Consider the following 25,131-nt stretch of genomic DNA (forward strand, 5'->3'; position numbering starts at 1 on the left):
GGACCACAGCAAACTACTGAAACGCTTTGGGGACGGTCTGCAGCACACCGCACGGGTCCGTTTGCTCCCATAAGCGGAAAAGGTTGAATGTCTGATTCGTCCCACCCCACTGTTCCTGCAAAGGTTGCAAGAAAAACCATTTCCGTATCAAAGCGTTAGATACCACTGTAAGGAGAAACTTTTGCCCAAGGTCTTCTGCATGGTAAGTTTTTCATCTTATCCAACCGGAAAAGCTATCCTTCGAGAAGCTCTTGGTTGACCATGGGACCGATGATTGGACCGAGTCAAAAGGTAGCCAAGGTCGTACAGTAGGTGGGCGTGAGCGTTCATTAGAATGAAGCCGGTCCGACCGAACCTCCATCGAAGTCGGTCGTTAGTGCCAGCAGCCATAATTTTGCATTGCTCGGCACAGGCCACAACGTGATTCTCTGCTTCTGGCTCGTTGGTATGCCCAGTTTCCTGGTCGAAAGGTGTAGAAACATGAACCCTGGTGAATGGATGGTTTGTGCGATCGTTGCAAAAAGCAATGTTGTGCTTTGCTGTCACGATTGATAACATGTCCTGTAAGGCTATTACTTGCTGCTCGCTACTGCTACAAAGTAGCTTCCTTTGGATGTTCGATTTTCCGAGAACTGTTTCATCGATGTGAAGGTAGCTTTTGGGGTAGTTTATGGAATGGGGTCAGGACGTTCCGTTCGTACGCAAACAAGCAGACTACAGTTGAGAACGATGTTGTCTTTCATCCATAAAAAACGCGATTGGATGCGTTGCATACATTCTTGTGATGTTCAATACAATTCACATTGAGTGTGATAAAGCTTTGAAGAAAAAGGCAAGTTCAAACGAACATTTATTAAACATATGTAGCGGAATTTGGGGCAAGTGTGCCATACGGGGCAAGAGTGCCACCAAGCATTTTTCCTTAAAAACTTTAGTTTAATGATCAATTGTGTATACAGTTGGTTGCTTTCCAATGACTAAGTATTCTGAGCCTAATTTCATATAGACCAATCGATATTTCCCATTGTTTTGAACTTATTTATATTGAGTTTCAAAATAGAGCAGAATATTATAATTTTTTAATCCAACCAAATAAGCTCTCAAAAATCATGCGAACAATCAACCGAGAAAATATTTACACCACCGTATAGCTGAGAAAACGTCTAATTTTTTGTGGGGTTAGTTGAAAAAAACTTTTTTTTTGTCACTGAAAAATTCAATTTCAAAAAAGTTACAACTTTTGGGGCAAGTGTGCCATCTCTGTTTGGGGCAAGTGTGCCACCATCTTTCATAGGCGCGAGCTGTCAAAAATGTAAACATTGTTGTAGCGTGCTGCGGAATGGTGCGCTATTGTGAGCGGATTCCACGCCAGAAAAACAGAACAGTAACAAACCATATTGTGGTACAATTGGTGGTCAAAAAGGGTTCATTGGTGACTAAATACATGTAGGAATACATACACTAGTGGTACAAACGTAATAATTTCCAATTATCTAAGAAATACGGTTATTTTAACCAGATGGCCATCTTGCCCCATACGAGTGGCACTCTTGCCCCATAGCCCAAAAAAGAACGTCTTTTTGGATCCTTTTTAAAACACTTCAAAAACTGTTTTGTTTGCACTTTTTTCAAGCGAAACTCATTTATAAGTGAGGAAATAGATGTAAAATGGTTATGAGATTGAAATCGGCTTTTGAAAAACATGTTTTAATGAGTTATAACTTGAAATGCTTAAGGTGGCACACTTGCCCCAAGTTCCGCTAAGGGTTTTGTTTACTTCCCAGATTAATATTATACAGAAACATGCCTTTGAAGTGGCAATCAAATTCATGAGAACAATATTTTCTTTATTTATTTGTATTGCTTGATGTGTTGTCATCAATGTTATTGACTTTTATGTATAGTATAAACTTATTTTACTCTGCCATCGGCAGTCATTGCCTAAGGATCATACTGCTTTTTGTGCTTAGGTGTTTCAATGTGTACCCCAAATCCAAAATATTGTACATGAATGATACTCCACGACATCTTGCTCACTAAGCTATGCAAGAGGCCAAAATACTCTAGTTGCATAGAATAAATATATAAGGCTATATCGTAAGAAAACGAAATGAGATTGTTATTTGTTCAACTCCTGCATACACTTCCAAATTCTTAAATTATATATGCTGTTACATGACAAAATTCGTACATAGAAATCAGACAATTTATTAAATTATCACACTTGAAATAGTCTTTCAAGGATTTAATTATTTCCTGATAAATGAGTTAGTAAGTAAGCAAGTAAATACACAAAGTATTTATTTATTTATTTGCAACAAGAACCAAGCACATTCCAGGATTAACAGGTAGCAAATCCATTGGGTATGTGGATTTCGTTACATCAGTATAATTGTTTACCCTGATCAATGTGAGATTTGAACGTAAGACAGGCATATTGTCAACTACAGCAATTGATTATTCCTTCGAGGGATGGAAATATTTTACAAAAACAATCCAATAGCCTCTAAATCCTCAAAGTAACAAAGAAAAAGTCATTTGTGAGACGCAAAAACTATACATATTAGTCAGGATTATGCAAGAATACCCCATGCAGAAAAACAGCACAGCTGCGAGAGGGATTGTTGGACACCCTCTTTAACTTTTCATCAGTTTAAAAAAATAGTCTGATCCAGGAACGTTAAAAGTAACATTGTGTTAAAAGAGTGAGAAAAGGTCTAAAAATAACCCTTCCGTTTCAGGAGTAGGTGTGCTGTTGTAGAACCTTTGTGATCCCTTCTGTTGATTGACAATTTAACAGGAAATAATGAGCACGCTTCATCATGTCGACATCAGATCGAGCAACAACAAAAAACATTTACTATAGGCCTTTTAAGAGAATTGAGTGAAAATGATTTGCTGGAAAGATGTTCTCTGTCATTAGGAGCTTAAATCTTTTATTTGCAGCTCAATGATTAAAAAACATTTTCTTAACAATTCTACAATTTTCATGTGGACAACTTTACCTCGCTTCTACTCGGTGAGATACCGGCCATTGGAGCTTAACAAAGTTTCACAAAACATCCTCTACCATAGCATCCATCGGCCTGGGAAGCGTTCGTGGTGTTGTAGTTTATTTATTACCTAGCCTCCAGCCTACATTGCCATCGATTGGTTGTTTGTTTTTCCGGTAAAGAAGAGAAATGTGACCATTATCCATGCCTTCGCATGTTTGTTTGCATCCATCCGAACCGTTGCCAGAAACGCATGGATACAACTAGCATATTTATTCCTCCCAAGATTCAATACCACCTTCTCCCAGGGATGAAACGTTCAGCGCACACACAGACACACATACATGTGCACATATCAGTACGTTTAACCTGACAAAAGCTCTACCTTACCGAAAAGGAAGAACGGAAAACGACCTGAAACACCGCAAGGTCGACGGACGGTACGGCGTGTGGCAGGAGAAGAAATAAAATAAAAATAAATGTGGTTTGAAATCACTAGAATGTAGCGCGACCCTTGCGATCCTTCCGCCCAGCTTGTTTTCAGTTATTTCCATATAGATTCCCAACCCTGCCCTACTCCATCGGATCGTGTGCATAGCGCGGCGGGAGACTCACGCTGGAATTCGACCCTTCACTTTCAACGATTGAACGAACGAAAGAAACCCCGAGCCAGTGTTTCCCTGGAGGTTGGTGTCGTTTTCGAACGCCCGCAGCATACACTCAACCAACCAGCTGCAAAAAAGAAACTAGTGTGGGTTCCATTCTTTGGCAAATGGTAAGGAAACCCAAACGGGAATGCCGGTACACATATACACCAAAACAAAAAAAAACGGTACCGTTTCTGGTGTGGCGTTGTGCACTGATTGTTTGCTCGATAGGAGGCCCATATTACGATAAGGCGCCTGGCGGCAAGGTTAGTTCGGTGCCAATTATTATTATCGTATTATTATTACCTTATATGGCTCCGGTGTGGAAATTGGCCAGGGCAAAAGCGCGGAGGCGAATGGTGAGGGGAAGAAGAGAGACCAAACAAAAAGTGTAGCCTAAGAAAATCATCTCTATATGGCGCTCCTGTACGAGGTGCTACCCAGGCGAAGCATGAAGCCGCTCCTGCTGCCGACGATGATTATGATGCTGATGATGACGATAATGTCGAAAAGTGAGGCCAAAAACATATGAATGGCACAGGCATCCCGATGTACCGATTGGGGCAATAGCACCCCCGTACCGTCTAGTCCGAGCCGGGAAGGGAAGGAATTAATTTCAGCCAAATTATGACAGATGGTTATTGCAGTTTTGGCTTCCGTTCGAGCAGTAGCGCCTTCGTAAACACCAACTCAGCGTGGGGTTGAGGCTTCTAGCTCTGTGTGCCTTCCGTTTTGTGTGTGTGTGTGTGTGTGTGTGTGTGCTACTCTCTGTTGTATATTTTCTTCTTCATTCTTTTGTTTCTCCTTCCTCTTTCTTTGACTGCCACGTGGCTGAGGCAATTGGAATTTGATTTACACGACCTCCGCACCCAGGGTCCACGCTGGAAACCATATGCGAAGAGGTGTAACTCTGGAAGCAAGGTTTACAATTGTGAAAAACTTCGTTCCGGATGCTGTACAAAAAAAATACGTGCATAAAGACACACACACACACACACATACACACACATCCACTGTAAACTGGCAGCGTGGGATCAAACAAGGGTAAAAACAATGTTCAATTTGTATGTGACACGTGCACACGCCACGCTCAGCCCACTCTTTGCGCGAGCGACATAACGATATTAGCATCGGTTTGCGCGAAACGCACTGGAGCGGTGTGGTAATGTGATAAAAATTGGGTGTAACTTTGGAGTCGTTATAGGCCATAAACGGCAGCTGCTCATGGTTGTGCAGTTTAATGAAAGCGTCGTTTGTGCAGAAAAAAAAATTGCCAGCGCAAACACACACACAAGCGATATACCACACACGACTGTGCTGGGCCGACAAATCTGTGCCGACAAATCTAACACGTGCTGCACAGGGAATGAATGAGAAAATGGGGCTACGCAGCATGTTGAACATCGTGTGATAAACGGAAGCCTTATCTCACCGAAAGACACATAATATTCTCGTGTTTCAATCTTCACTTTCCTTCCTCGCCCGGTCGGCTGCTGTCCTTTCATGGCACATTAATTTGATTCTTGCACATAGCCGGCGGTAACATTCGGTACAGATTGGACGCGGAAAAAAGCACACACACAAAATGACACACATACACAGGGTCACATTTATGGTAGACACGCGGAAAACTCAGACTCGACGCGCGGAAGACTCATTGCCGAAATCAATTCACAGCGCCGGCGAGCGAGGCGAGACTGGAGTGAACGGAGAACCGACGGGCTGAGGATCATAAATCTTTTACTCATCGGTTAGCTCCTCGGGGTTCCGTGCCGGGTCTAATGTTTGCGTGCGGCGTTTGCATTCATCCGGTGGCCAATGATTCGTACGTTTCGATCACCTTGGGAAGTATGCGGTAGCGCAAAACAGCATCCAGGTAGGACCGATCGGCTGTTCCAGCTTCGCACCGCCGCAGTCGTCGCGGTGCGTCGATTTTTCCTCACTGGCTTAACTCACTGGCATGAATCAATCCAAAATGAAACCAACGTGTGGGTGGACGTAAAGCCTACCGGTACGTGCTCCGTCCCCTGCCGTATGATTGAGCGCAAGCCGTGCTAATGGGAAGCCACGGGCTGAGCCACTAAATCAGAGCCGAGCTCATTTGTAAATGTCGCAACCGTTTCCACGAACCATCCTTTTGCCGATGTAAGTCCGTGTAACTATTGCCATTTGTATCATACCACTTTTTCTGCACGCGCGAGCAAGCGCGCACGATGCGGAAAGTGAACACTAAGCGTACAGTAAAAGCGGTCGTTAAGCTGTGCTTTCTAAGGAAACTTTATGCAAGTTTATTTATATGCTTTGCTACAAAACATAAAATAACCAACGTACAAAGTTGATTCTTGCGCAGTATAAGCATTGCAGATTCAGCATTGCATCCTATGAATTGAGATATCACCATATTCCTGGCATTGCTTAAAAATGCTTTGGGAAAGTGGCTCACTGTTTTGAGATATTGTGTGAAATCTTCTAAGAGCATTACAATATAATAGTAATAATATCGTATGTATTAAAATAATTTCATTTGTGAATTATTTAGTTGCCAGAATCGATTGGTTATCTGCTTTTTGATGATATCACTCAAATTGATAGGGGTATCATTCAATTTTTAATGTTATATCCTAGCAAATGTTGAATGGTGTGTGGGAAGAATAAGGTTAAGTGTAACAATTCCATTCTCTCGATAAAATATCAAACAATTACCCGTTTTGAATGGTTAGAAATGAAAATTTTACATCCCGGTTATATGAAAATGCGAAATTATATCTAATTATAGTACCAGATCAACCACTAATACTAATTTTACTACTAAGAACAAATTTTATCCATATTTTTTATTTTCAAACAAATGAAATGAAACGAACGATTTGAATTGTTTAAATTAAAAATGGTGTGTTAAACCCCGCCAAAATGAATTGTGTCATAAATGCAAAATTTTACCTAACTCTAGTATCAGACCCACCACTAATACTAATTGTTACCACTGAGAACATATTTTATCAATAATTCTCATTATAAAACAAATAAATGGCAAGCATTCATATTTGATATCTACGAGGTAAGAAAGATAATTGTATGTTTTATTGTTTACTTTTATATTAAGGAATACGTTTGTTTGGCAATCGCAAATTTTGAATAGCAAAAGATGATCGTTTGTCTGTTTCTAAGCTAAACGAATAATAAATTATCATGCATTTGTTAATAAATTTAAAAAAATGTAAAATTTCTATATCATTCATGTTTTTTAACAATTAAAACAATTGAAAATATTAAGATAATTATTGAGTTTGAAGTCAGATACATACATTCATACTTTTAGAATAATGAAATTGATTTGTTTATTGTCAAGGCAATCACTGTCTCGTGAATCTTTAATAATGATGACGAAAATTAAATATTTTTCACAAATTGAAAACCAGCGCAAACGTCGCGAGCAATAAAACCTCCTTAAATATTCTACCATATTGCAAGAAACTCACGAGAACCAACAGCAGCAATGGCACATCACATTGAAAGCCTATTAATTGGTTATGTGCTTGGATTGTTGCGAGAAAAGCATTTCTGCCGGCAGGAATGCAGACAATAAATCATACCCCCAGCACAGCCATCCAGATAATCGTTTTGTTCGTCGCGCAGTACGAAGCGAATAATGTACGAACGAAATTATTAATTTCATTCCATTCTGTCATCCCGACATTGCACCAGAGCAGCCTCGATCCTGCTCTCACACTCGTGCTGCTTGCTTGCCGATCCCGTCTACGGTCGCGAAAGCATCGTACTTCTATTACCGAAACGGTTGGTACAGCATTTCTGCCACCTCTTCTCTGTGCAACATCTCGCCAAATGGACGAAAGTGCAAAAACTCCCATCACAAACATCTGCACCTATCTTGCGGGCACCGGTGTGCCGGGCGGGAGGCTCTTTTCGTTCGCGTTTCGCCACCAAAAATAAGTTCCACTTGGCACCGGATACAGTACTTCGAACTGAAAATAAAGTGTACCATCCAAGGAAGACATCATATTTCGAGCTGAGCGAACCCCAAACTATAGGTATGTTGTGTGGAGCGGAACAGAACGCCGTTGCCACGGTAACGGCCACCGAGAAATAAGAAAGCGGGAACACTTTTCACGGGCACACTCGTTACCGAACGTGAAATAAGAACAGTGACGTGCAATTTCTGTTTCTTTTTGTTTTTTGTTTTGTTTTACTCTAGCATCCAACACACTACTCTTTTAAGTGAATGGATGCCATGATAAAACGAACAAAAAAAACCACTTCCGAACATGTTCTCCGAATTTACCCGCGACCAGGCGTCTCCATTGCCGGACAAGTCTGCACGGCATGGCTAGGACATGTCCATGGCATGTATATGCGCGCATGTGTGTGTGTGTGTTGGCGTTAGTGTGAAACTCTTTTTTTATTATCTCCAACGTGTATGCGCGCGTGTGAATGTATGTATGATTTCTTTTTTATATCACTTTCGAGGAAGTTCTTCAACCACGTAGAATGTGTGTTTTGGCGTATTTGTGTGTCTTGGGTGATTTTATTCCACTTGTTTGCACTTGCGCTTGCAAACGCGTCGGTCGAAATGTAGTAAATTATGTGCTTTTTTTCCTCTTCGCTTCCTTTCGGTTATCACTCTGTATGCAGTTTATTTTAACACCACTTAGCTGCAGGCGGTACTTAACGGAATATGGCACCGACAACAACAATAACGGAACCAGAGTACACACATCTGCGTTGTTTTTTTGGTCTCCCTCACACAAACTCACTCTTCTCTCTCTCACTCTTCAGAACAAAAGTATTAAAAAAACACGATTTAAGTCGGCCCTTTACAGTACTTGTGATGATGTTCCACAGCATGAAAAGCTTCCACTTTCGTAAGTGCTGTTGAACCCGGTCATCAATTGTTGTGTTGCAACAATGTTGCTGCAATTAAAACATGTTGAACTTGTTCCATTTCTGTTCCCGAATAAGATATTTTGAAAATATATCAGAAGTTATTTGTAACAAACAATGCTTTAAATGATAAATGTGGAAATGTTAAAAAAAACCTTTAGTAACCATGCGCCTCCATTGAATCTCATATTTAGCTTTGAGCACTATTTTTCCACAATTTTATAGTGAACTATCATTAAATTATTCCCCATCTCATGTTATTCATGTTCGCTCATGCTTCTAACACATACCTAAGCAGAAAGACTTGCACACTACATCCATTGAAAAGAAACTTATCCACCATAAAATAAGACGTCTGTGCACTTCAAACCATCCTCTTTGAATTCAAAAAATTCCTTTTCTTGTGATCGGCACAAAACTGCTTCAAAACAGGGAAACTGGAGCTGCTAAAACGACTCTAGCAAAAGTTTCCAACAAGAGAGTCACATCCTTCAGTGTGCGTTGAGGCAAACAATTAGCTCTTATGCTCCTCAAACCCTAAGGAAGGTAAGTTATCTTAAATTGCATGTGTTTGCGTATGTATGTGTGTGTATGTTGACGTATGCCAACGAACGCAATGACGGTCCGAAATGGAAAAAAGGTCACCGTATGCGCGCGAGGAAGGTAATTTGCAAGGAGGCGTAATATTTTTTGCATAACTTTGATCCCATGTAAATGACTCCTCTCCATGTGCCCTGCCGTCTTCCGTTCGTTCCGCTATCCCGACCGACGTTGGAAAATGGAAGAAAAATGTTCGTATAACAGCACTTCACCTCTACGACTGGGGTACTACAGCGACAGCTTCTGCCACCGACTTGAGTGTTCCCATTACCAGCACACATGTACGCTCGGTGTTCGCTGTGACGGAGGCGCCAGAAAAAAGTGTATAAGAGGGTGAAGACGGCAATATTTCGCATAGCATACAATTTATGCGAAGGAATTTTTCACTGCCGTGACTGGACGGATACATACGGTGGAAAAGCCGCAAGCAAACGCGTTTGGGGGAACGTATTACCTTTGACCCCAAAAATATACGCCTTGTTCAGCAACTCCACGTACACACACACACACACACTTTCACCTTTACCTTCACCACTCCATCCTTGCCGTTCCGTGCACGCTTCGTGACACGCGTATGAAACGATTCCATGTAACAGAAAACGTTAAACGGTATATTGAACGCCAAACTTCCCGTTTAAGGAGCTTTGATGATATATACATTTATCTTCCCCTGCCCGACACGCCTCAATAATGCTCCACATTTCGTCCACGAAGTTCAATAAAAACACCAAAACTTCTTTCCCAACTTTTGAAACATACAAAAAAAAAATAATAATAGTAATAATAAGGTGAGCCAATCAGTCGGAACAACTTTGTACGCATGAAAGGGGAGCGAGAAAAATATACACGACAACAACAAAACGTACCACCACGAAACCAAATATTTGAGTTCAAAGCCAACGAGCGCAGCGCAGTTTTTCGCGGCTTTCCCTGTGCTGCTCATATTTTAGCTCTTAACGTTTAAGCCTACGCCGAACGCCGCGATCGTCAAAAGCTTTCTTTTCCCGGCGCACACGGCATCTAACGGGAGGAAGAAAACTTTTACCACCCCGGTGCACCCCTTTCCGGTCTCCTTCCGGTCCGAGGCAGACTTTTAATGAGAAAAACTTTGGCAACTTCTCATGTTACCTTTTCCGCTTGTTTTGCACTGCTCGCTAGAAAGTTGACCTTATCTTATCCGTCCATATTCATCCTGTATGGATGCTTGAATCTTGATTGTTTGATAAGATCTTCGACTACATGCTCTGGCATGGTGTTGTGGGGGAAAAGTGAATGCTTTCCTTTTCATAATGGTACAGCTGCACGTTTTGCAAACGCGCTTGTCGGTGATGATATTTGTTTATAAGTTGTCAATAAACTTTTGATGGTAAAGTGAGAGGAGTATGAGTCGATTGTTTGTTTTTTTTCTTTGTCACAGCTGTGTGTGTCACTCAGGAAATAAACAAGATCACACGTATATTTTTACCAAACAAAAATTAACAACACTGGAATGTATTATTCAAAAAACATTTTATACAGTCTCTCCGCAGCCATTTGAATTCCATATCCTCACATTGAAGGTCAAGCAACGCGTATAGGATTATCGCATAGGCAAACAAGTCTTAGCGACAGATAACGTAATAACTATTACCAAGCAGTAACATGGCTAATAAACAAGGCACCCGTTTATACGCAAGCACTCAGACACCTGTGCCCATTCGCTGTTGTATGTTAACAAATTTACGACGCTGGCGAAATGGGAGAGCCAGATAAAAAGCGACCCTAAGCCATACAGCCTCCACACACACACCCATACACCCATACAAACCAGCTACCGTCTGGTACGAAGTTCGGTCTCGATTTAATGGTTAAAGTTTACTGCCAAAAGTTCCATGTGCGATCGGCGACAGATTGCCAGCACGCTGGTGACATTATTTGACATTAGCCGTGGCGCGGTGGTGCCAAACCTTCTGCCACTGCACTGTTCTGATGGATCCGAATGGAAAGAAGAGGAAAGAAAAAAAGCCAAAAGAATGAACGGAAACCATCACTCGTTTAGCCAACCCACCCACTCACCTACCTTCGTTACGTTACCTCCCATCCCATCGAGAGTGCAAATCGAACGTCAACGATCGTCTTGGGAAAAGTGTTATTATTTTTCGTGTGGATAAACTTCACGAAATCATGACCATAACTTTGCCCGCACCTTTCTGGCCAGAAAGGCATGGGGGGGAGAAGGTTGCTCATCGATCTGAAAAACCAATCATTCTGTCGGTTCATTTCGGTTCATCGGGTCCAAAGCTAAAGAGCGTACCGGGTTGGAAAAATGTTAAGGATGGCTCGGGACGGTTTTGACAAGAGGCAACACCGAGGTAAACAGCAAGAAACACAGCAACGCAGGTGCCTGCTGGTTGGCTGGCTGGCTGGCTCGTTGGCTGGTTGCCGTAAAGGATGTTCGGAATTTATTGCTCTTTCCGGTGTGCGCCACGGTGGCGCATGGGGCGCATTCGCGCCGTCGTAAAAACAAAACGTCGCACCAATTTACGGCTTGGGTGATAATTGAATGCGAACCTGGTGCCAGCGTTCAGTGAGGATACGCGCCGGAACGATTCGGCTGCGGCTAAGGTGCAAAGTTCAATTGACTTACACCTCACCTTCCCAAACGGCTGCTTTTAGCTGATTAATCTGAACTTTCCGGCACTGTGTTGACATTGAAACCCCCCCTCAGATAGTGTGTGCAATTACACGATGAATAGGAACACATATTACATTAGACATCTTTTACTTATTGGCTATAGTTCAAAAGTGTCCATTGCGTTCATTCGGTTAGAAAACAAAAAATACAACAAATGTAGCCGGCATAAACAAAGCCAATCAAACAACGGCGCTGAAGACAACTCCTGTGTCAAGTCTCTTACTCGATTGGATTCCATTTTTTTTTTTACTATTTATAGGGATTTATTGACACACACTCACAAGTAGCACAAATAGCACGCAACGGCAAAGATCATTTCAATCGCAGCGTCAGTTTCTTCACGACCATACGTCGCACGCTGATTGGGAAACACCGTGAGAAAACATTTTCCAATCCACTTGAACGATGTGTATCGCCCATCGCTTTTGTAAGACGTCTTTTAGCAAGCGCCATCTTTTTTTTATCCCACACTCTTCTTGTTGATCTTTTGTTTCGGGTGCCACTCGAAAAAAATATATATGCTGCCCCACAAGCTCATATGTATTTGTGTGATATGTTCACCGTCCCTGCTAGTGTTTTGTTTGCTTTCTGTCATGCCGTGCATTCGAGAGCCATTTAGCAGTTCGGGGCGAAACCATTAGTACGCGAGAAGGAAAGGCACGCTTGAAAAGTTGCGCAGAATCCACACACACACACACACACAAATACACAGTTATATAATTCTGGCCAGGACGACAAACGTTACACATTGTTTGCCTTTTGATCGTGCTAATGATGTGTTTTACTTTCTACTTTTCTTTCCCATTGCTTTCAACGCTGTTGTACAAATTTCTCCAATTGTGACGCACAGAACCATCAACAGGCAAAATGGGGCGCAGAGCAAGAAATGGAGACTGATTGGGCTTGCCTTTTTTATGCTCGTTTTTCGGCTAGCCGGGATGGGAAACCGAATAGGAGATACGCTGAATTAATGAGACAGATTTCACGTCGTTCGAATAGGCTCTGCACATCCACGGGCGGAGGCTATAGGAAATTGCTTCCAATTCATACACGCACACATGTGCACGTATATTCGTCGGTTGGGACTTAGGCAATGGGAAACATGGATTCAGCGAAAGGAAGGTACGGCAAAGAATGTTTGATTCATGGGCGATGTGCTGATCCGATGAATATTGATGAACATTTTTACCGGATCCTAGATTAAGCGACCAATGAATTGTTAATAAAAGGTTTACTACATAGGACCGTCAGACGGTTTTTCGAAGCATAGCTTATTTTATTTTTAAAAGAAACTACTAGATGTTGTGCCTTCCAACATGAAAAGGGACAAGTAATTTACAAATAAATATATTCCATTAAAAACGTCATGGCTATTTTGTTCCATTTAAACTGTCATTTGAAGTGTAGTCTCCTACAGCACAGGCTGTCACGTTGCAAGGTGCACCAACCCAAACACAACATGAAACGAAAACACTCATGAATTTCCAGATGCGAATGTGTCCCGTTCTAAAGATCATCTACACGCATTCACTGGCAAACTTTCGTCAACTTCCCCGAGAGAAAAGTTCAAAGAATTGAACTGTTCTATGCTTTGCGCCGGATGAAACACATCTTCGTAGTCTGCGATAGAAAAGCAGGAAATTAGAATCTGAATATTTGCCCTCTGTTTGCATTCACCACACGACAGCCAAAGGCCGGACAGTGTCTTTTGTATGCGCACAGTCACAAACTAGCTGCAAGCGCCCGGAAGAAAGAGCAAAAGAGAACGACAGATGCATACATTAAACCGGCCAACTTTGCACCGTTTGCTTCCATTTCCGTCCAGTGTGTCTTAGCGGAGACAGGAGGCACTTAAAGTTTCTAGAAAGCGATCGGTACAGTGCTTCCAGCGGCAAACGAAGGTTGGAATCAATCCGGAAGCGGAAACTATATTACACACAAGAAAGTTGGTCGTGGCAATGGTTTGCATGCTCTCTCTCTCTCTCTCTCTCTCTCTCTCTCTCTCTCTTGCTACTTCTTGCATACACTGTCTCGCACTACTCACTAAATGCAGTTAGTCATTGGGATCGGGCAACTAACTTCACAGTCATCTATGGCTAATTTTCTACTGTTTTTCAGTACAGTACAATATAAATAAACAGTACTTACATTAAAACAAGTTTCTGTTCTTGTTGTTGAGAAAGGGTTCCAGTCTAAAGATTGTCTAGGACACTGACTGGCTGGACTATCTAGCACTGATTGGTATACTCATAGCAAGATAGTCAGTATGCAAGGCTGTAAGTATATAGGTTCATACGAGGGCCATCCGGATCATGAATTTATATCGATCTTTCCGATTTCTTGTGCCATGTGCCCTTCGATTTGTCATGTGTCTCTCCAAATGTGTCCACGAATTAAAACAGTTGTCTGTTTCTGGTAAACCATTTAAAACAAACAACAGAATAAACTCTTTTCATATTTATTCAGCGCATGAAACTAGTGGATTTCGAAATGAAGTGGGAAACAGTACAAATGTGCTAAATGTGTCATAGGGTAAATGTACCAATAGTGGTGCAATTTGTAGAGGTACCGATGTGTTTTAATGGATTTAAAGTGTCAGGAAGGACATTTTCTGAATATTTTAACACATAGCAATTGGAATATGTTTTATCTTCGCAATCGCAACCATTTTTACCATGAAAAACATCACATTTACGAAAAAATACATATTTTTGTGATTGCTTCGTTGTACCTATAATGGTGGTATGGTTCCTATAGTCGTCGTATTGTGTTCCTATAGTGGTGGTAAACAAGGATGCCTCAAAACAGTGTATAATATCAATATAACTTAGTTTCGAAGATATTTTCGTGTGAATAGCAACGATTACTGCCATAATATAGGTTTCTTGCGTAATTTGATCGCAAAAAAAATGTATAAATTTGATCAATGAAACTATTGACTAAAGTACTGCATCACACCTGTCATCAACCTACACCCGGAAGAGTGTGCTTGATTTGAAGTCAATTTTTCATTCAGGCAGATAAGCGAATTTTGGCCTGTTTTTGGTAAATTACCTACATAAAACTCATTTCTGTTGCTTATTTTAGTGAAAACAGTACGACATGTCAAAAATTTCCTCGAAAAAATCTAAAATGACCTGTATTTATTGATTTTATAACTATAACCACTATAGGAACATGCCTGTTTTGTGTACCTATAATGGCACTATGGTAAAAAACACTTAAAAATGCATAAATATAGTCAAAATGTCAATAATTTTAGTAAAACAATAACATTCCATAACAGTCATGTTGAAAAACTAGTAATTGCGTGGGTATGTCATCATTTAGAACGTTAACAGAAATATGAGTTTCGTTATGAAATCCTAAGGATTTTGGAAAAATGTTGACACATTTCACAAAATAATGGATTTTTCGGTCACTAAGTAACGGAATGGCCCCATTTAACTTTTAAACCCTTTGTAAAAGGCTAAAGAACATGTTACACTAACTTAAATAACTTAAATACTTTTAATTTGCCCTATGAACCGCATTTTAGAGCAATAGCACCACTATTGGTACTACCACCACTATAGGTACATTTACCCTACTGATCGTTTTTCCGTCACTCGCTGGTAGCTTGAAATTAGATTGACTTGATTGAAATTAGCTGATGACTAATTTTGATCCGCTTCGCTCTTTATAGTGTATCCCTCATTTATTCAAGGTCACCAGCTTTCATCGGACCTGTTCATTCCAACATGCATTAGGAAGTCAAAACGCGCAATATCCATTGAAACTACGTGTAATAATTAGCCCTTTATTGGCAAAACCCCCCACAGACTGTTCCGAGTTGAAGGAAGCTATGAAAATGCACTCCATGCCACCCAAATCCCATTTCCCAGTCACCTACGTTCATTATTATTTCATTAGCCTTAAACCCTATTTCAATACCCATACAAATGCATCTCCCCAAAAAAGTACCAACATCCCCTTCACAGGCCCAACTATCCCTATCAAGCGTGTTGCAGGGGAAAAGCCGCTTTTGTTACCCGATGGTAGCTGCCCTTTTAGATAGGAACACTATTTCCTATCGCAATATCTCGCCACCTACATTCACCATTCGCGGTTGGTTGACCAGATCCTTGACAAAGGAAACGCTATCCTCACCAACGCACCAACCCTACCCCGACTGCGCGTCCAGTCTGTGCCTTATTTCATTTCGTTTCATTACCAAACGTAGCGGCATTCCAGCAATATTCGCGAGACAACAGGGCTGCACCAAAAACACCCAAAGTGTTACACAGACTCATCGTCGTAGCACACCGTACCGCCGGGTGGGTTAGGGTTTTGTGGTAGCTGCCGCTGTGGCGGTTGGTTTTTTGAGCGGAAAATGCATCAGTACCGTCGAATGGTACATTATTTTCGGATGCATCTGGCCCCTGCCGTGCGTTTGGTGCCGCAGTTCCGGCGACCACCGAATGCTATGGTCACGGTTGCCGCTATGATGTAGTGTTCATAAAACTGGTCAACATTTCTCATCCAGCTCTCATTCGGGAAAGTTCATCCCACAAAGCGTGTGGAGTGTGCATGCGGGTGGGTTCGTGGGCTACTGTGGGATTTAATTAAATTTAATTCAGCAATTTGTGTCAGTTTTATTGTTTGCTTTGCTGCACCGTACAGCGCGCATAGAGCTGTGGCCAGTGAAGCATCGCTGTGACATATGGGTTTTCTTGAGAATGTTGTGTGTTGTGTAGTATCCTTGCTGGGTGTAAAATAAATACTGTGAATTTCACTCACACTTTGGTCACTTTGGTTTGATAGTCACATTCACAACCGCAGAGTTATACCAAGCTGAATGAGACAAATAATTGGGTCCTACATCACAAGAGCAGTTAATTGTTTGGAATTTCATTGAAATTTTAACCCAAAAGAACATCATACTTCACTAAATTTCTTAAAAATATTTGTAACACGACCGGGCTTAGTTATTAAACGATGCAGAATGTAATTTAAATGCTTAAAGAATAAAACACGAAGTAATCTCGACATACAGTGAACCCTCTCTTATTTGAGAGGCGATGGGACTGTCGAATAAGAGGGGTTTTCAAATTACAGAGGTGGAAAGTGAATGAAAGGTCCATCCAAACAAGAAAGAGACAGAACATTTAGTATGCAGCCTTAACTGTTGCTATAGGAAACTGTGAACAGGATTGCCAATTTGAGCATACATCATTCAATAACCATGGCAACACCATACACAAATAAGAGGGACACAGATTTCAGAGGTTTTCCAAATTAGAAGAACAAAAATGTACTGGAAATCAAGGGACTGTGTAAAATGTACAAATAAGAGAGGTTTATCAAATTGGAGAGGTGTCAAATAAGAGAGGGTTCACTGTATTTATAAAGCACCCTGTTGCCTAACGTACTCGTCATTGTCGGCAGATGTCCATCGACAGGTCAAGTATAAAGAATTTGGGCAAACAAACGCCCCTTCCCGTTAGGTATATGAGTAAGACAAAATAGAATAAAAAATAGACGCAAAACAACAACAGTAAAGCTCTTCCTGACGACCCATCCGACCCACACATGGATAGTGGTTATCATCATCATCATCATCATTTTCATCGTCGCCACATGACGATGGTTTTTGTCTGTTTCAGTCCATCCTGGTAGTTGCCCGAAACATTGTCAGGCGAAGGATGTAATAGTACAGCAGTACCTTCACCACCATATTGCCTTGGGTCTCTTGGGCAAACAAAAACCATTATAGAACAAGCGTGCGTGTGTGTGTAATTGTGGTTGTGTCAATGTGAGTGTTGGGATAGAATTGCATGATTGTTGTACGTGATAAAAATGAAGTGTCTACAAATATCTAATAAGCACATTGTTCGGCTAGAATGGAGTATAAATCATGCTCAATATTAGAGTCTACGCAAACAAATGAGAATCGTCATCAACTCGTGTGTGAGAGTAGGTAGGACTAACTGCATTCTTGACACAACAATGTCTAATAACTACAGGATATTTTAATATTATTTTATAAATATGATCGCAAAACCAGGCAAATATAAATTTCAGCTAACCCTAAAAACATTCAAGCACAAAAATGTTTAAAACTGTAATTATTTGACTAATTTTGAAATTTTTTCAGCATGAAAGACTTCAGCAGAAATGTATTAATAAAAACTATGCCAATGTATTTTAAAATTAAATATGCCAAACAGAAAAAGTGACTTTTATGCAGTGTAAATCACTTCACAATTATTTTGCCACAACACTTCCAAACTGTTGTTATTGTTTATAACACAAATTTATAACACCTTTTTGCTACCAGAAAACCTAGTAATACGCACAAAAACTCATTTTTTAATCAAATTAAACTAACATGCATACTCATGTTTCACAAAACATTCGTTAAAGTTCATCCAGCCGCTATAATACGGACAAATTATTCTACGCAAAGTGTAACTGACCACCTGGTGGGTAAAACTTATTCATCAGTAGCTTCCTCAATCCTTTCCCGTCCCTTGACTGGCAATAAAAGAGCACATTTTTTCCACCCAAATTAAACCATACTTGTTTCACCGAATACATCCCGAGAATGAAGGTAAATTTAATTTACAAAATTGAAATCCTGGCTCTTGTGCCGTACAACTTTGCAACTGAATATGAAATTGTTCCAACCGAAACGGACCAACCCGAGCGGAATCATCAAATTTATGCTCCAAAGACCGAGCGACAGGGACCGGCAGCCATCCGTGAAGAGACAGGACATGTGAAACAGCCGCTCAGCGAAAGGAGCAAGCGATCGACACCAGGCTGAAGCAGGCCGAGCAGCAACCGAACGCGAAGACGAACGCTCGCCTTCTCGAAAGCCTTGACGTCAAGGGTCGCTAATGTCGCCCCAAGAATTTCGATCCGGTAGCTCGCAGAACCAGCAAAATGAACGAGCAGTCCATTTCCCGGTGGCTTCGCGCACTCCGGTGCCCATAATCCGTCACCTTCTCGAGGGATTTCGGTTTCGGTGTAGCACCGCTCCCCGATGGTGGAACTTTCCTCGCAAATTGGATTTGCCAAGAACCCCGACAAATGATGCCGACTGTGCGCGCAACCTTCCGATTTGCTGCAAATCTTCCTACGCCGGAGAACCACCGTTTCCGACGGCCTAGCTGTCGTTCGAATAGATTGTTTTTTTTTTCGTTTTGTTTGAATTTTACTCGCAGTAAGACAATGCGTCTACCACGGGGATTGAAATCGTTCTAGGCTTGGTCGCCATCATTCTTCCGAAGGTGAAAATTTATGTAAGATTTTATTATCTACCATCATCCACGCGAAACAGCCACATGTATATGGAGCGACAGTATTGTCGGAAGGTAGTACTCATATTTGATTGCTCTTTTTACAGATGTGTAGTTTCTAACATTCTTTTTTTGAGTATATATATATGTATATAAAACAGACCTACAAAATTGTGCGCGATTCTCTGCATTGTCGATGGACGGGATACAGGGTTTACCAAGTCACTTTGCGATGTGAGCTGCACAATTCATCTCACTTGAGACGTATTTCTATTTTGACGTGCTACTTCATTTGGCCCGAAATAATTTTCTATTCCGCCGCATTCATTTTCATCCATTATATGAAGCCTTTTCACAGGGGATGTTAGCTGGAGCCGTCCCCGATATTTACATTTTTTCCAAAATAAATTTTTGGGCTTTTAGTGCTGATTTGTGATACAAGTATGTTGTTTAACAGAGAATAGAAGTTTATCTTTGCTCCGCTGTAGCATTCTAGCCGAAAAATGGGTTATTCATTGAGTTATTAGCAGATTTGACTGAGCAGGTTCAACTGCTAATATCTCAACGAATAATCCATTTTTCGGCTAGAATGCTACAGCGGAGCAAAGATAAACTTCTATTCTCTGTTAAACAACATACTTGTACCACAAATCAGCACTAAAAGCCCAAAAATTTATTTTTGAAAAAAATGTAAACATCGCGGACGGCTCCAGCTAACATCCCCTGTGAAAAGGCTTCATATAATGGATGAAAATGAATGCGGCGGAATAGAAAATTATTTCGGGCCAAATGAAGTAGCACGTCAGAATAGAAATACGTCTCAAGTGAGATGAATTGTGCAGCTCACATCGCAAAGTGACTTGGTAAACCCTGTATAGTAGTGTGCTTTCTTACGGTTTACTTACGTTTTACATTGACTTATTAAAAAAAAAGAATTTTATGCGCATAGGATAACCAGTTTTGAAGCACAAATATTTGCTCCAATACTACTGGTACTTCACTCAACGAATCCAGAGTCTAACGTATTTCTGTACATATCAAAGTTGCTATATTTGTAGCTGTATTGAGAATATTCAACAATTCCACTCATGCCCCAGATATTTTGATAAATAAAAACAAATTATTTGCAAAAGCAGGATGAACTATGAATTATCAGGATGGTAATCTTAAATACATTTATTTACTTTGAATATTTTATATAAACTCATTCTATTTTTCACATAGAGATCTAAAAGATGTAAAAAGAACTGCTGGATAAGGAGAAGGTGCATTTGATGCTAAATACCTATATTTGTTATACACGATGGCTCGGCCCGATGGTCTAATCGAATCACGTGCCGGCTGCTAAAAGGCGAGATGGTATCGATCCTCTTTCGCACGGCGACCTCACGTAGCAATTGCTGGAAACATCCGTTCGCATAGCGCTTTATAATAATAAGAAGCCATTAAAGGCCGGGCATGGTCGCTTAGGTTCTTACGCATAAAAATGAAGAAGAAGCTAGTTTTATATTGTTTTATGAATCTGCAATGATATGTAGACTACAATCCAATCTTGCATTGTTGTCTGAACTGTAAATGTTACGTAAAGTTAATTAAAGTAACAAAAATGAAGCTCTCGCAGGTTTAATGTATGCCGTAGTTTCAACCCTATAGTTCAGATTTACATACATTTACCATGGGTAATTTCTACAGTAATTTACTTAAGGTAATTCTTCCTAGCGAATTGCCATATCCTAAGTATAAAAGGTCAAGCAAGTCATACAGAAATCTACAAGGAAACTTTATTATAGCCAAGGCACGTATTTCAGACTTTGGCTTCGATTTTTCGTATACAAATCAGCGCATAAAGTCTGTAGGCTAAACAGACCCTTCCGCGCCCTTAAATCACCCACATACAATCTTTATTATACCAAAAAATGAAGAAACCGAAAAATCACTTCAGCTAATCACATTGTGTATACCTCAATTTTCCATCCAGCTTTGAACAACTTGAAAGAGAGGGTGACTATAAAAAACCAGCTTTCCCAAAAGTACGCAATAGCTTTAGTTCATTGTGAAAGGCCCAGGTAACCCTGGGTAAACAACAATAAACAGCTCATCATGCTCACGCTGCTAACGGTATGCCACGGCCCTTCCCAAGCCCCTCCCAAAGCGACGTCTGACAGATTTGCGGGACAACAACAGTTTGTATTCCGGGGCGTCCAAACAGTACAACGTTGACATACGATCAGTGCGCAGGGTGGCCCAACGACGCCCGTGGAGCGAAAGAAACGAATCAAACGATCAAAAGCGCCATCCACCCACTGTTTGGAAGGTGGGAGGCGGTTGGTGCGAAGCCAAAGTAAATAATTCAGAAAACGAGAGAATGACATGCACCTTTTTCCTGGCTGCCGGGGAGAGACCAATCACGACGCAGTCCTACAGCGGGTTCCAGCTTCTTCCCAGGCAGGCAGAAAGGAGTTTCCACTCTTCCCCTTTGGGCTTGTGTAGCCCTTCCCGACACATGCGGGCGCGTGTTTGTGTGTGTGTGTGTGTTTGTGTACAATGAAACCACAACGAAATAACTTCCCATTTTCCCGAGCTCCACCAACATCACCTTACCATGTCTAACTGACGTTTGACTTCCGTAAAGCATAACAAATAAACACTAGCACTAACACCGGGCAGGGCAGGCTGCCAACCGCAATCATACCACAAGAGCCGTACCACACTTGCCAACGCCGCCAGTTCCGGTGTACGACCAAAGCACCGACGCTACTCCGGTGGCTACTTGTGGCAGAGTCGAGTTTTCGGGAAGTGTACCAGCACCACCGGCACCGGCAAGATTGATCTGTCTCTCGTCGTCCACAAGCTCGACACCACTTGTCAACGAAATGTTAAGCCCCCGGAAACATACGCAACGTCGCCCCCGGTTGTGTCACCGAAGGGACGGGCAGGGAGGCACACAATATGCAACAATGGCAATAATAAACCTGTCACTTTATTTGCCAACACACACACACATCAACAACAATACTCCACACTGTGCTCTCTTCCAACAACCATGGCAACTGACGGTACGACAATCAGCTTCAACCGCCACGTGGCGGTTTGTTACACTTGACACTTGACTGTCGACCGACTGCTCACTGGTCATGAGTGGAGTAGGCCAAAAAGGGCCCCCTTTTTTGCCCTTCTTTACCTAATACATCGTTTAGATGCTTGCAGCTGGTGAGGTGGTGGGTAAAGGATAGCAGAATGTCTTGGTGCGTCATCTTGACGGTCGAAAATGATGTAATTGCATAAGACGCAGTCAGAGCGGGAAAAGAACAGTGAGACAATTAATTACTTACATGGTACAACCAGCAGGCCAATCGTAACGAACAACACGAACACTTTCCATCGGGGTAACATCGTTCCCCGGTGCGGCCCGGTGTGCCGGACAATGCAGACTAAAATTCCTGTAAATAAGAGAGAAAAAACCAAAGGATTAGTAATACGGAGAGGTATGGCGCGACGTGTGTCTTCTACAACATTCTCACATACACACAGAACGTGAACGGTTAGAAAACTTGTCGCATCGGATGGACATTCGAGCGGCCGTAACAAATGATGTACACGTTCAATCAACGAATCCCAATCCGACGTTCCGACGAGTGGTCCAACGAACCACTCAAATCTTATACATCGAACATACCATGTTTGGGACGAAACCGTCATGCTGTTGCCCTGCCAGTGGCCAGAAGCACCCGGTACACAAGTGACGTGGAAAACTTTTTCAATATTTATACTGATTTTATTGCAGCCGGAAACATGTGCCCACATGGACAAAAAAAAGGGGAACGACTAGACGACCAGAACTGATGTGGAGAAGCTTTGAATGTGCTGGTCAATATCGTTCAAATCAATCGAATATTATACGTCACTTTTTCCTAGCTCGTTCTGTTACTGTAAGAAAAAAAACTTCAACGACGATCAACAAAGCAGTTCTCCTTCTTGGTGAGTGGCAAAGTCTTATCTCAAGTGGGATTTATTTGAACAGGAATACTAACAAACTTAATGTAAAAAACGTTCAAAAGTTTTACTACGAATAAGAGGTTACGGCTTATGTAATTGTTTGTATCATTCGCAATAGAAGGTGGAAGGTGAAAGAAGTTATTTAAAAATAAACTGCAATATGTTTTCCATAATGTTTATACTTGTTAAAGAAAAAAAGGCGACCGCATACTGTTTAAATAAGAAAAACAGCTTTTTAAACCAGATTTTGACATTTGAAGGCTAAAATGCCACCATGACTCCACGTAAAATTACGCGCCAAACTCACTTAGGTTTATAGCTTAAAAGATGTCCGTATAGAAATATAAAAAAAACCCCGATTTGTTGCATGCTTGATCAGCTCCTGTGGTATTGAAATTGTATGTTGAAATGCACATATGATGCCAAAAAAAGATTTAAAACAGATCGAATTATTGTTTTACTATTTAATAGGGGCCGTCCATAAATTACGTAACGCTGAAATAGGGATTTTTCGACCCCATCCCCCCCTATCGTAACAAAACGTAACGTTGGAGGAGACCCCCCTTCCAAAATTACGTAACGCATGATCGAACACCCCCCCCCCTTAATTTGGTTTTGCATCAACAAATACAAAAAAATATGGGTTTATATTTTTTTATTTGATTGCTTTTATAAAGTATGCAGAGTTGTTTTAATTAATGTCATGAGAATGTTTGATTAAAATTAATGTTTAATTAATGAAAGGAAAGTTAGATAAAAAATTTATAATTAAAGAAACGCATAATATATATGTTGAGCATTTTTAGACATCTTGCCAGATTGGCTTCAATTGTAAGATTGAAAACTACAGTCTTTACCTGAGACACACGGCTCTTAAACCTGTATTACACGGTGGATTTTTTCATTGCAATTTTCTGTCAAACCTCTGTTTTGGTATTTTATAAATGTCAAGTTCGTATTCCCTATCAAAAGATATAAAGAAATAAAAGTGCAAAACTTACCCAGGTGGGCGATCATTTGTCAGTGACCAGTGATAGGATTGTATTACGTTACGTAACAGAATGTGAACCCCCCCTCTCCCCTATGTAACAAACCGTAACGCTACAGGGAACCCCCTCCCCCCCCCCCCCTTTGAGCGTTACGTAATTTATGGACGCCCCCATAGTAGTGTTATTTAACGTTCTCCCACAGAATATAATAACCAAAACATCACAATTTTAGAAGGCATCACTATTGAAATGTTATGTTACAGAAGGCAACTGTCAGTTGCATATGGAACATAAAACCTCGATGACGAATATGCTTCCAGTGACATGCTAAAATGTATATTTTCTAGCTCATACTATCAAAGACAGAAATGTTGATTAACATCCATTTTAAATTGAATAAAAACAGTTTTTACAACGAAAATTCAGTTATCTTGACGCAATGAATAAACATCATTAGAATAATATTATTCTTATTCCAAACGAAAAAAAAAACAACTGATTTCGATCAACGCCATGGCTCAATTGAACCCCGCGAACACTTTTTCTTCCAAAATCCATTACGATCCCTAGAGACTCTAGTAATTGACACTTAAATTCAATTCACCACTTCATTGCTCCATACTCAGCAAGCAAACGAATTGAGGTTGAAAATTTAATACAAAAAGCTCCTTCACGATTTCGTTTTCTACACGTTGCTTACACTACAACAACAACCACAACAACGGATAAAAAAAAGAACTACTATCCCAAAAGTGACAAGGGTAAATAAGAGTGTGCGTCTTACGAAAAGTTAACGCAGCGATAAGCCCACACGGTCCGCCGCGGCACAATTGCTTCGAATCTCACTGTAAGGGTTTAGGTGGAGTGGTTTGGCCGGCAACGCCACAAGCTAAAGTAGCGTGTACGACCATAAACGAAACGGTCACAAAAAGTGACCCATAAAAAGGGTTGTTCATTGTGGGCACGTGCTTACACACGAGACCGGTAGCGAAATCGTATGAACTGCACTAGGAAGATATATATAAGTATATCTGGGACACAGCAGCGCCA

The 25,131-nt window shown here is 41.1% G+C and overlaps 1 protein-coding gene across 10 annotated transcripts in view; it reads right to left on the reverse strand.

Annotated features, from left to right (window-relative positions):
- LOC1274243 (cadherin-87A) overlaps positions 1-25,131 on the reverse strand; it is a 147,038-nt gene that overhangs the window by 42,479 nt on the left and 79,428 nt on the right. For all 10 annotated transcript variants that reach the window (XM_061644860.1, XM_061644854.1, XM_061644853.1 and 7 more), the window contains one exon: positions 22,429-22,536. In XM_061644860.1, coding sequence (XP_061500844.1) covers positions 22,429-22,489 — 61 coding nt within the window. In that variant the 5' untranslated portion in view covers positions 22,490-22,536. The remainder of the gene's footprint in view (positions 1-22,428; positions 22,537-25,131) is intronic.

The sequence above is a fragment of the Anopheles gambiae genome, chromosome 2, assembly GCF_943734735.2.
Source record: "Anopheles gambiae chromosome 2, idAnoGambNW_F1_1, whole genome shotgun sequence".
Lineage (NCBI taxonomy): Eukaryota > Metazoa > Arthropoda > Insecta > Diptera > Culicidae > Anopheles > Anopheles gambiae.